Below are 13,713 nucleotides of genomic sequence, written 5' to 3'. Positions count from 1 at the left end.
ACACAGTTTTGTCGGTGCCCATCCATTTATTGTTGTTTAATACCTCAGCTATGGTGTTTTGGTTGTTTATTATCAGCTCTCTTATGTAACCAAAGCTGCAAAACTTCCGAGTCATCACTACTCCCAGGGTTTTCACAGCACATTGCTGTGCAGCGGCTTTTTTACACGCGCCCACCCCCAAACTCTTGGTTGTGTAACTGAGTATGGAAGGTAGTCTCAAATTTCTACAGATCAGCAATTCCCTATATAAAAGTTTGAAATCGAGTAAAAAAAAAACAAACACCTGTTTTCAGCAAAATTAGCACACCATAGTAGGAAACTATTTGCACATATATGACAAATGATTAATGTCCTTAATATTGTAAAGAGTGTGCACTTCAGATAGAAAAGAGATGAATACCATAGTAGGAAATGGAAAACTGATAAAGGACATGAACAGACAGCAAGAACTCCGTAATTTTATGATGCAGTTCACCTTTAGCTACTTACAAAGTCATCTCCTTCCTTTTACATACCTGATACCTGATGGTGCTTTTCATTTTGATCTTCAGGACAGTTTCTCTACAGAAGACTTTTCCAACTGCCTTTATGAGGATCTTCGAATTTCCCTTAGTCCTGTCCATAAATGTTCATTTTATAAAAATAATGCTAAAATGAGTTATGGGTTCCTCTCTCCGCCACGTAAGTTTCTTCTTCCCTGACCTCCTCTTCCCCCATCCTCTTTCTCTCTTCCTTTCCTTTCTTGTGGGACAATGTACATCATCATATTTACTGATTGATGAAAATTGTGAGTGAGAAATACAACTACTAGGGAAAATTTTAAAACTAGGTCTCAAATGTAAAATTTAGAAAACTTTATTTTTGATCGAAAGGGTAGTTGATTCAGTACAGATATTGTAGGTGAGGCACTCTTCACTTTTCTGCATTTCTTCTAACCAGAATTTGAGAAATCTCAGTGAGGTCAGAAAAATGCATCTGATTTTTTTAGAAGGAGATATCATTTTGTTGTTTGAAAGCAAAAATCTAATTTGTCAAAGAATTAGGTAAAGGTAGAGCCTAAATGCTCTTGCTCTCTCACCAATACATAGCCCCTAGTGAGTGGCTTTTTTCTTTCTAAGTTAAATGTTCTGTTTTTAAAAGTGGCAGATTTGTATGTGAATGAGAACACATTTTGAGGCAGCCCTAAAGAGGCACAAATCAGAAGGCTCTCGGTGCTCAAATACCCTTAATAGCCAGTCCAGTCCCTGGAGTAAGTGTCTGAAGTCAGAACCTGGCCATTGCATTATAAAAATAGACCAGGTCCCAGCTGAAAATCCATACAAAGAAGCCTTGTACAGCTTTTCCAGGCAGACATCCTGTGATGTTTTTTTCTGGTAGTAGGTGTTGTTCTGAAGCCAGATATTGTGTTTTTTCTTTTCACCGTGAAAGAGTTTAAGGACAGAAGATTGTCAACACAATATGCTTTAGTTGAAATAAGACAAATAAGGTAAAATATGAAAATGTTTAATTTGGGGCCCTTCTTATTAAAGTTTTTGTAAAGTTTTTTCTTTGAAGAAGAACATATCTGAATATTTTTATTTTGTTGAGGGACTTGACCAAATGCATTGAATTTCTCCCTTGAACCAGTACCTGAGAAAGTTTTATAGGTTTGGGATAATACTCAGCTTATTTTTTTAAATACATCCTATGAGAAAGTATAATTTCCAATGTTATTTGTGAAAAATGAAATAGTTGTTCTTTTTATTCTCTTTGTAGAACTAAACAAAGGTTCAAATAAAATATATTCTGAAGCATTGCTTACCACTAACATAGTACCAATGTACCCAAGTTTTCAAGGTAAAAATTTTTAACTCTACATTTCATAATTTCAATGGATTTCTGTGTTTATATATAATAGCTATAATTTATGTGATAAGACCTGCTCTAAATGAAATCTCTGAATATCAAATACATTCTTATTGGTTTGTTTGATATTGAGAATTCCAGTATACAAAAAATTTTACCAGTATTAGAATTATGGTATATCCCAATATAATTATTCTGCTCTCTCCTTAAATGTTTATAAACGTTTTTGGTGATAAAAAGTATGTAATGTTTTTTTCTAAGTTACCAAGCTAACATTGTCTATTAACTTTCAGTCTGTGTTACTATTTGGAAGTTCCTGATAATTTTTTTTTAAATCTTGAAATGAATAGATTTTATATCGTGATTGATTACTGCAGCATTTGACTCTTACAAGAATAAATGTACTTCAAGTGACATAGGGAATTCAAAATATAGAGCATACAAATAGATTTTTATTCTAGTTTACATCTAGAATACTTGTGAATATTTCAAAGGGAATATTCAGATATTGAGAATAAATCTGAATGACCGTCTTGTTCCTGTTGGTCATTTCTTTTTAATGCTTAGTGATGACATGTGACCACAAGTTCATGATGCTGCCCAGGTCCAGGGAAGGCAGAAATAGAGTTGAATATAACATTTGTGTATTAGTCTTTCCCAAAGGCCAAAGGTGAACAGTGAATTTTTGGCCTCACACTAAGACTGGAGCCAAACTTGACTTTTATCTCTAATTACTACAAATGCTAGTTTTGAGTCATGGTGTTGGATTTATCTTACATGACAGCACGATTCCTTGTTTTTTTGAAACTGCACTGTCCTTCTTGTTTCAGCGATATGGCGCTACTTTCATGGCACCCTACTGCCAAGGTATGCTGAAGAAAGAAACGGCGTCAATGTTGTCAGTGGCCCTGTGTTTGACTCTGACTACGATGGACATTATGATGCCTCAGAGACTCTGAAACAGTAAGAACATATTTCATTAACTCTGAACAATAGCTATCGAGTGGAATTACCTTCTGGATGAGTCAGCAGAACCTTTACGATTCAGATTTATGTTTGTGACATGTCTGATTACACTGACAGCCCTTGAAATATCTGATTAGTTTTACTGTTTGCTCAGTGTTCAGTAAAACATTTAAAAAATATTTTTACTGCCCTGACCGGTTTGGCTCAGTGGATAGAGCGTCGGCCTGCGGACTGAAGGGTCTCGGGTTCGATTCCGGCTGGGGGCATGTACCTTGGTTGCAGGCACATCCCTGGTCGGGAGTATACGGGAGGCAGCTGATTGATGTTTCTAGCTCTCTATCCTCCTCCCTTCCTCTCTGTAAAAAAATCAATAAAGTATATTTAAAAAATATATATTTTTACTGATTTCAGAGAGGAAAGGAGAGAGAGAGATAGAAACATCAATGATGAGAGAGAATCATTGATTGGCTGCCTCCTGCGCTACCTGTACTGGGAATGGAGCCCGCAACCCGGGCATGTTCCCTGTCCGAGAATCAAATCTTGATTTCCTGGCACATGCTGATGCTCAACCACTGAGTCACGCTGGTTCCGGGCAGTGAAACATTTTTTAGCTGGAAGAAGTAGTGTTCCTCCACCACTTAGCTCAGATGAGTAATTCTTGAGCTCAGATTCAATACTAAGAAGAGAACATCAGTGTTTAAAATCTCTATGTGTAGCTGGGATATTATCTTAATGAACATACTTCCAGTTAGAAGATAAAGAACCATATGGGGCAGAGGCATCCTGAGTCTAGGAATCACCAGGGTAATAAAGCTGTAGGCCGGAGTGAATGTCATAACTTTTACCCAACTCTGGCTGGAGGGGAATGATAGAGTGATCATCTTGAGGAAACATCATTGGGGCTGTTTCTATAGAGGAGAGGTGGAGAACATTTTAGAGATGGGTTGGTCTTTATTAAAACAGTAACTCGAAGATTTTTTGGAGTAATTTTGCTATTAAGGCTCTGAGAAAAAGGGACTGAACCCTCTGCTGAGCTTGAGGTCCTTTCTGAGACTGTCTCTTGCAGGCTGATTTAGGGATTACTGTTTACACACTTATTAATTTATGAAATCACAATTTCTTACTAATATCCCTTGAGGCATCAAGGTCCCCTGTAAGTGCCTCATAAGTCACAGCAATAAAATGGGTAAAGATAACAATTTCATACCTTTCCCATTCACAGCTTTAACCAGAGCTCTCTGGTTTATTTATTTATTTAATATCTTTTTCTTGATTTCAGAGAGGAAGGGAGAGGGAGAGAGCAATAGAAACATCAGTGATGAGAGAGAATCATTGATTGGCTGCCTCCTGCATGTCCCCTACTGGGGATGGAGCCTGCAACCTAGGAATGTGCCCTGACTGGGAATTGAATGGTGACCTCCTAGTTCTTAGGTCGAAGCTCAACCACTGAGCCACGCCAGTTGGGCCAGGGCTCTCTGGTTTAATGTGTTTTATATATTATGGTTCTACATAAGATTGTATTTGAAAACAATGATACCACTACCTTAAATTTTGAAAGATACTGGAAAAACAAAACAAAACTAACCTAGTTTTCAGACCAAAGGAAACAGAATTAAGATGAGGCAAAGGTGTAACTTGGGATATCTTTGAGAATATGCTGCTATGAAAAAATATAAAGGTATTGGTACAGAAAAGAAAATCCAGTTAAAACAGAATTCACAGCAACGTGGCTTCTCTGCAGGAGCCAGAATTTAAAAATCTCAACCCTGTTCTCTCTCTGTCCACTGTCTGTCCACAACTACACAGAGTTTAAAAGACTATTGCTTTAGTATCTTAGTTGTAGGTATTAAAAAATATTTATGTCTCAATTCCAGTGTGTTACAGTAGAATTTCTAACATTCCAAATTCAATAAATTTCTATAGAAAATAAAAATTATTTGGGTTGAGTTTATCTGACTGTCTTCTAGTTCTCACTCTCTCAACCTGGCAGAATAGGCTGAAGTGTTATGATGACTGACTTCTTATAATATACTTACTTATTTGACTGAATTTGATTTTTAGAAATATTGTATGAAAAAATGCTTTACTGAAATATTCGTTACAAGGAAGATCGTTATTTCTTTCTGAAAGTGAATATTGTCTTGTTTTACAGAAACAGCAGACTCATCCGTAATCAAGAAGTTCTGATTCCAACCCACTTTTTCATTGTGCTAACAAGTTGTAAAAATACATCCCAGACTCCCTCACAGTGTGAAAATTTAGATACATTAGCTTTCATTTTGCCTCACAGGACTGATAACAGTGAGAGCTGTGTGGTAAGTAGCCTTTGTTAATTTACTTTAAACATTGAAAATATATCCGTGTGTGTCTTATATCTAACATTATTGTGGGAGAGAACGTAACTTGAATATACTTTGAAATTATAGGATGATTTTAAATTTGATCCTATAAACAGACATATCTTCAGAGAGACCTGGTTAGACAACATTTCAAATTAATTTTCTATATATCACTTTATTATAAAAATCATGTTTGTTCCTAATTATCTTTTCTTATTCTGTTGTCATTCAAATGTTTAGAAATAATTGTTTTATGTTCTTTTATTTGCTCAGAATTTAAAAAATCTAAACTGTAGTGTTTGAGCATCAAGATTGCATTAAAATTTTAGCAATTTTGAAGCTTTTCCTTATGGTGAGTCAAAATGTTTTTTTCAGAGTACTTCTAAGATATCCTAGTTGGTTTTTTCTTTTCTTTCTTTTTTTCTTCTTCTTCTTTTTTTCTTCTTTTCCATTGAAGTTATACAAAGTAAGTCTAGACCTAAATTGGCAAATATATTTGGCTTTTCTACCAGTCTCAATGGATTGGTTTTGACATGTAGAGTCCTATGGTCAAAAGGATCTCAAGGCCCAGTCTGAGCTTGGCTGGAGAGAGTGCTGTGTTACTCATTCATTTACCCCTTTCACTCATTCTTTTAAGCCTTCTTTGGTCCAGTTATTCTTTCCTTTAATAAGTACTTGTTGCCAGGTACTCTAGGAACTGAGGACATAGCAGTGAACAAAACAGATAATGCTCTGTGGTGGGCCCATGAGTAGAGTACAGTGGCCCATTTGCCATCCCTGACCTAGTGGTCTTTCTCTATATCATTCATTAAAATGAATGAGGATATGTCTCGCTTTAATTGTTTCTCTGATAAACTTTCAGAACCAATTGACCAGTCATTTTAGAACACATTTCTCATTAAGTTATCTTTTCCCCTTATTCTTCAGAATTAAGTATGGAATAATAAGATGCTAGCTATTTGGATGTATGTTGGGCATCTAACACTGCTAACTGGTCAGTGTTGTGGCTGCTGTTGGACACATACCAAATATTTCCTTGTTCATTGCTTTCTCTTCCTTGAGAGATTAAATAGTCATTAATGTATCAGTTAGTATTGTGTTCTGCAACAAATAACAGAGAACCTAGTTATAGTGACTGAGCAAATACAAGGTTCCTCATATTATAGAAAGTCCAGAGGTAGACAGTCTTGGGACAGTGCACTGATCAGCTTCACCATTAGGGACCCAGACCTTCCTGTCTTTCTGTGCCACTGTTCTTAGCATGTGGTCCGTGTGGGCTAAAGATGGTTTCTACTTCTCTAGGTGTTGTGTCTGAATGCTGGACCCTACATCAAAAAAAAAAAAAAAGTCATCAACAGACTTATGCTTACATCACATTGACCAAAATGATGTTAAATGCCATGAGTTAGGTGTTGAGTTCCTTTTCCATTTCTACTTTTCCAAAAGCTATTGTACCGATATCTTAAACATAAACAAGTAGTGACTAAGGCTTGGCTGGATATTGGCCTAGCAGAACAGATGCCTTATGTGTACTTTTTATATATTCCTGTAAACATTGGAACAGATGGAAAATATCTACTGGCCAAGCAGTCTACTGAGTCAGGGCTGTTACCTTGAGAGCCAGAAGGAAGACATTTGCAGAGAAGCAGGCTGAGCAGTATTAAGTAGTGGATGATTGGAGGCTAATGAGAAAATGGAAATGATTAGCCTATTTCCCTTTTATGTGAAAAGTCTATATTTATCATCTATTATAATAAAAGCGTAATATGCTAATTTGACCAGACAGCCAAACGACCTTCCAGACATCATTCTGGATGTCCTTCCAGACAAAGCCGTGGTGGCGGGGGCCGAGGCAGAGGCAATTAGGGGCGATCAGGCAGGATGCAGAGTGGTTAGGGGCAATCAGGCAGGCAGGGGAGTAGTTACGGGTGATCAGGCAGGCAGGTGAGTGGTTAGGGGCGATCAGGCAGGCAGGCAGATTGGTTAGGGGCAATCAGGCAGGCAGACAGGCAAGCAGTTAGGAGCCAGCGGTCCCAGATTGTGAGAGGGTCCAGGCTGGACTGAGGGACACCCCTCCCAGTGCAAGAATTTCATGCACCAGGCCTCTAGTTTTCAATAATAATGTCCTAAGGGTATGTGAACCTTATTGAGGGATGGCTTTAAAGTACACTCATAGCCCACCAATCCATGGATACTTTGTTCATCTGACCTTCTCTGAAAGCTTTTTTCAGAAAAATTTACATTAATACATAGATGTGCAGTTGCCACCTCTATTACCTGCTTCAGCTACCAGCTCTGCCTGCTTCCATGTGCCAGAGCAGATCATATGTCTTTAATTCTTTACTGACCTCATAGCAGCTGAGACTTTACTACCTCACCAGAAACGATTGTGTTTTACCACTTCCCTCAACCTTTTCTTCATTGCAAATATGTACATAACTGATTCTGATAAGAACTAGTGTTTGTATTGTGCATTTGCACACATCATTGCATTGGATCCTCAAAACAACCCTCTAAGAAAGATGCAAGGTAAGAGAATCAGGATTCAGATGTTAAATAACTTGCCTTAGTTTATCTGATAAGGTGATGGTAGAACCAAAATTTGAATCCAAGTTTCTTTATGCTAATTCCCACATTCTTTCTACCGTCCCATGTTGCTTCTGTTTTCCAACATTTTTTAACCCTACACCATTGAAATTTCTTGCACCAATGCAATAAATGAGCATCTAATCCAGGTATACTTGTCTTTTCCAAAAATTGATACATCTGATTAAACAAACATGCATCCTATATATTAAATGGTAAATTACTCAAGAGCAGGGATTATGTTTAACAAATCTTGTGGCATCTGCTATTTGGGAGCCAAAGTGTCAAAGCTGATTACAATGGGGGACATGGAAGGCTGGTAGGGAAAGTGAACTAACTGTTTTCCAGTGACTTTTCTTCTTTATTTTCTACCCTCACAGCACGGGAAGCATGAATCCTCATGGGTGGAAGAGTTGTTGAAATTACATAGAGCTCGGATCACAGATGTTGAACACATCACTGGACTCAGCTTCTATCAAGAAAGAAAAGAGCCAATTTCAGACATTTTAAAGTTGAAAACACATTTGCTAACTTTTAACCAAGAAGACTGATACATATTTTTTTATTCCAAAAACAGACCATAAATTTTTTTGAAAGAACCTTCTGTTTGACACAGTCCTCTGTTCACACGATTGCATTGTTTGGAAACTGTCGACCACAGTTAGAACTGGGACTCCTCTGTGATACGACCATCTCAGGGAAACGCGTGGCCTCGGCATAGCAGTAGGAAAGTGTTCCTATTGAGTCTCGCACATGTTTGAATGTGTAACAGTTCAAATTTGGGAATAAAGACAGACCAAACCTAAAACTGCTCTTCTACTTCTCTAAAAGGCAGAAGTAGCCTGTGAACATTGTCTGGATACCAGATATTCGACTCTTATTATCATGAATAAACTTTTATGGAGCTGGCAACAGCAGGAGTATGAATAGGATTGGACTAATCCATGTTACATTCGTATCTTCACAAGATTTTAAAAACGATTCATGATGTTTTTTAAAAAGTGATTTTGAAATTTCATTTATTTTAGTTTTAATAAAAAAATTAATGGAAACAAAATTTTTCTGAGGTTCTCAAAAGGCAAAATATGTAATCCTCTGTTGTTGTTTTTTTTAAAATTATGATTGGGCTTCTCCAGGTTAAAAGGCTTTAACAAGTTAAACTTTGAGGAAGATCTGTGAATTGAGTACATCAATCTTTATAAATTTTACTCTATATTTGTACCAAAAAAGAAAAATATTCCCATCCTGCTCACTGGTTATTAACATAGGTTAAAAACAGCTCTAAAAGTGATGTGTTTAGACTGTTAAAAATGTCTTCTCTTGGTGAAACTTCAGAGAACCTGTCAGCACATGCAAGGTGGCATTTGTCATCGAGATGGTAGGAATGTTTTCCTCTGTACATAAATATGACTCCACCAACAGCAGAGCTATACTGCACTGAGCTGTTTATTTGAAGTTCCATAGATTTGAAGAGAACACGGTACCATCACTTCCTATCTCCGTGGTGGTCACAATAAATGAACTTGATTTATCCACTGCATAGACTACATCCTTTAGTGCCAACCTGTGTACCTTCGAAGGCTACATTCACTTTTAGGTTCCCTGAGTTTAGGTGTTCTATTAGTGCACCAAAGATTTGCATTTGTCCTTCAGATGATATTTATTCTTCAACAGCCTCGGGGCCACAGAGGCCTTTAGATAATACAATTTGTATCTGAAAATTATTTAATAATTTAGAAAGTTTCATGAGTTTTTGTTTTAACCCCACAGATCTCTGATGCTCAGTACATTATTTTTTATTTTAAAAAATTTTATTTTTTTTCTATTGTTCAAATTGGGTAATTTTTATTGTTCTATCTTTAAGTTCATTGATCCTTTTCTCTGTCTAATCCATTATGCTGTTGAGCTCATCTTTTAAAAATATATTTCAGTTATATTATTATTATTTCTAAAATTTTTATTTGGTTCTTCTTTGTATCTTTTATTTCTTTGCTGAGACTTTGTATTTTTTCATTTGTTTCAAGAATGTTTGTAATTGCTCATTGAAGCATTTTTATAAAGGCTGCTATGAAATCCTTGTCAGATAATCCTGACATCTCTGTCACCTTTATGTTGGCATCTATTGTCTTTTTTTCATTCAAAATGGTTGTCCTGTTTTTCAGTGCAATATTGATTTTCAATTGAAATCTGGATATTTTAGGTATTATGTTATATGACTATGGACTTTCTTTAAACCTGTTTGAGCTGAGTTTCTCTAATACCCTAGCAGGGAAATTGGGGTCACTGCCTCATTATTGATAGGTGTGTTCCCTCTTCAGTTTCCATTGATATTTGGGGTGAGTGGGCACCCTTGTTGCTACTGGACATGGTGGGACTTAAGCTCCCTGCTTGACCTCCATTGATGCCTCCCTGGCTGGGATGTGCAGGGTGCCCCCATGTGGTCTCTCCACTGACACTGTGGGCTGGGTTGGCAGGGGAAGCTTTATTACCACCAGGTGGGAAGGAAATCACCAGTTCCCTACTCAGTCTCCTCTATCGTGACCATGCAGGAGAGTTGGGGCACCTATTCGCAGCCTGAGGGGGTGGAAATCTAGGCTCCCCATTCTGTCTTTGCTGGCCTGAGTGGGGTCATGACCTTTTCTGTGGTGTTTGGCTGAAGGGGGAGCAGTTATTGTTTTTTCTCTTGCTAGGCTTCTCTTCTTCTGCTCCTTTGGCTAGAGAGAGAGCATGGACTATTTTAAGGGCATCTTTTTTCTGTACTCAGCTTTTCCAGGTTGCTGACTTAGTCACTTCCATGTCTGGAATATGTGAGCTAACAAGAAAACTCAGAAACTCATCACAGTTTTGTTCCTTGAGTCCCAAGTACTCTGTCTATCTTCTCTCTGCCTTTCAGAATCTTCCTGTTTTATATATAATAACCAAGCTTTTTATCTATACTTAGCAGAAGGATATCTACTTCTTCATAGAAGTGTCTCATTGATCTTTATTCTTCAAAATACATGCAGGCTCATGATTTCCTCTACGTGAAACATCTTAGCAGATCTTAATGAAATAGACAGATGTCTCTCACCTTGCCAGACAGCAGAATCCAAAGAAAAGTTACAATCCTTAGCATCGTGGAGAGAGAGAAGAGGCAGCAAAAGTGTAAATGACGCCTAAAAAGTGGTAAATGTTATAATGGAGCTAGGGGAGAGGTGCCAGGGAGCACAAAGGAAGCAGTAGGTGCTGCTTGGCAGTATCAGGGGGGCTTCCCAGAGGTGGTGACATTGGGGCTGGGACTTGAAGGATGAACTGAAGCTCTTTGAGTGAATGGATGAAAAATAGACATTGTAGCCTCCCTTGGATGGATATATTTTTGCCATTTTGCCATTTACCGCTATTGCTAGTATTTTTTAGAAGTATCACTGTGACCAACTTATACAACTATTTTATTTTTCTTGCTTTGTTATAATAATCTCCTGTTCTTAAAGGAAATGTCAGACTATAAATTCTGTGCTGACTCATTAAAGGAAACAGCATCCATATCTTTTTCTACTTAGCTTCCCCACCCCCCAGTTGCTCTTATAGAGTATTCCTTTTTTCCTTGTGTCTCTTGAAAGAGATCCCTCCTTTCACTATTTCATCAATTTAAAGCATGTAACTAGTTACCACTTTCCCAATTTGAATGGTGAATTCATATGACCATATATGGAAACACTTCTACTTCAACAAAGGCTATTCGTTGCTTCTCAAATGCTAAGCAAAAATTTTATTCCTAATTTTACTGCCATGCCTCTGGTCAGTATTTCTTGAAATGAGGTAACTTCCATATAACATCGCATAGCTAGTCAATTTATACACAGCAGGCAAACAACCAGGTGGAACTTAACAATATGCTAAAATATCAGAGGAAAGAGGGCAGATCTTAGGGGAAGAAGTGGAATGTTCAGGGTCCAGTGGGGTAAGTAGATAAGAGGGCTATTAGGCCAGTTGGCCTGGTCCTGTTTAAGGAGATAAGACAGATAGGGAAGGAGCTGAACCGCCTTCTCCTACAGGAGAGGCTCTTACCCTCTGGGACATCTTTCTCTCATTTGTTACAATAACTGTCCTGCCCTGTCCTGTGGGTACGTGCTTATCTATAACAGAACATGGCATTTGAACTTTGAAACTAAATATGATTACACTTCATGCTGAAGCCTATCACAGGAATTGGTGGGTGGGCACTCTCATGAGCATTAAGTAAAATTTTATGGCTACAGTCTAAGGACATTCTCCCTGGATTTTTTGGCCAGTCCATATTGTAGGGTAGAAAAAATAATCTACAGAATATAAGAGTCTCTAAGCTAAGAAATGTGGATGTACCAATAAAAGTTGTATATACAGAAGCTTGGCTGCTTTCCTGTGTGGAGTGTGTGTGTGTGTGTGTGTGTGTGTGTGTTTAGAGGGTGGGGGCAGGGCATGGGTGGTGGTGTTTATCCGGGGCAAGGGTTGTAGACAATAAACCACATCTATATTGTTGGAAGGAGAAAAAAGATCCAAAGTTCACTCTAGGCACACAGAGTAAACATCCTTTTCTGATCTGTGACCTATATTCTTGTTTTGGGTATTTTAATTACATTTAATCATACTTCCAGGTAAAAGCAAGAAACAGGCATATATAAATATCCTTCCAGTATTTAGAATGGTTTGGAACCAGAGGGAAAGTTTCCAACTTGTGACTTCCATATATTTTTTTCAACATGAAATTTTTGCATCTATTCTCTCCATTGTACATAAATAGTGATTGGAGAAAAAATAAAGATGTTTACTAGAAATCATATGCATACCAGAAACCATAGATGCAGTAAAGTATGTTTTAGCCTACTAGAAATAAAAATAATCTCTGGAATAGGTTGTGTATCTATGGGATGCCAAAAAGAAACAACAACATAAAAAAAGTCCTATTCCACCAGAGGAGATTTTATTTTATTTTAAATATATTTTTATTGCTTTCAGAGAGGAAGGGAGAGAGGGAGAGAAAGAAACATCAATGATGAGGTTCATTGAGTGGCTGCCTCCTGCACACCCCCCATCAGGGACCTAGCCCGCAACCCAGGCATGTGCCCTTGATCAGAATCGAACCTGGGACCCTTTAGTTCACAGGTCAATGCTCTATCCACTGAGCCAAACTGGCTAGGGCCATCAGAGGCTATTTTAAATTTAAGTTCATATTTGCTCATTGTGGATGGAAAGGGATATATACAAGTTTGGTGACCAAAAATAATCTTACGCAATGATCTGATCATAACCTTGTATTGGGCAGGTAATGGTGGGTAGTCACACCTCAGGCATATAACTTGTATAATAAATGTTTTTTAAGCAAGCCCTTTTCATTTTCCTTGTGCTTATGGGTTAACACTTTTAAATGCCAGAAGCAGTCCTCTTTTCTAGACCCCTTGAAGGTGTAACCACCCTCAAAAGAGGACATAATCTTGTTAACTTCTTTAGTGAAACATTTTAAACTAGCCCTATCCATTGTTCTTATGCATCTGAATTAACACATTGTTGAAATACCCCTCAAAGAGAGTATTAATCCTCCAGAGAGCACTTAATCTTGTTAACCTGTAATCTGACCCAATTATTTGATGTCTCCCACCTTCAGATAATCTTCTGCTCCTTCTTTCCTTAATTTCACGTGCATAAAAGAAGCTGCAAACCTCTTATTCTCCCGATCATTTGAGAACTTGCTCCCCAGCATATGTCGTCAATTTGGCTCAAATAAAATCTTATAAAATTCTCTACAGGCGTGGATATTTCTTATGTCAACAGTACCCAGACCCTTGATGCTAGATCCAAATACAGTGCTTACTAGAGGCAGTCTGAAACCATACAAGGAAAGAAAATAATTTCAGGATGGTGTGGTTATAGGTATAAAAGGATTGTTAGTGTCCACTTGGTGCTTCCAGGGACCTGGCAAGATTGTATCCTAAAGAGAACACATTACCACAAACCTCATGAG

General features: G+C 37.7%; 1 protein-coding gene across 1 annotated transcript in view; it reads left to right on the top strand.

Annotated features, from left to right (window-relative positions):
• Positions 1-9,846, top strand: part of ENPP1 (ectonucleotide pyrophosphatase/phosphodiesterase 1) — a 59,322-nt gene extending 49,476 nt beyond the window's left edge. Inside the window, 5 exon segments of the mRNA XM_023750263.1 lie at positions 552-681; positions 1,756-1,836; positions 2,676-2,808; positions 4,964-5,126; positions 8,117-9,846. Of these exon segments, the coding sequence (XP_023606031.1) occupies positions 552-681; positions 1,756-1,836; positions 2,676-2,808; positions 4,964-5,126; positions 8,117-8,287 (678 nt within the window). The 3' untranslated portion in view covers positions 8,288-9,846.
• Positions 9,847-13,713: the final 3,867 nt, after the last annotated feature.

The sequence above is a fragment of the Myotis lucifugus genome, unplaced genomic scaffold, assembly GCF_000147115.1.
Source record: "Myotis lucifugus unplaced genomic scaffold, Myoluc2.0 scaffold_11, whole genome shotgun sequence".
NCBI lineage: Eukaryota > Metazoa > Chordata > Mammalia > Chiroptera > Vespertilionidae > Myotis > Myotis lucifugus.
The sequence above is the reverse complement of the archived record's forward strand: the minus strand, read 5'-3'. Positions and strand labels throughout refer to the sequence as shown.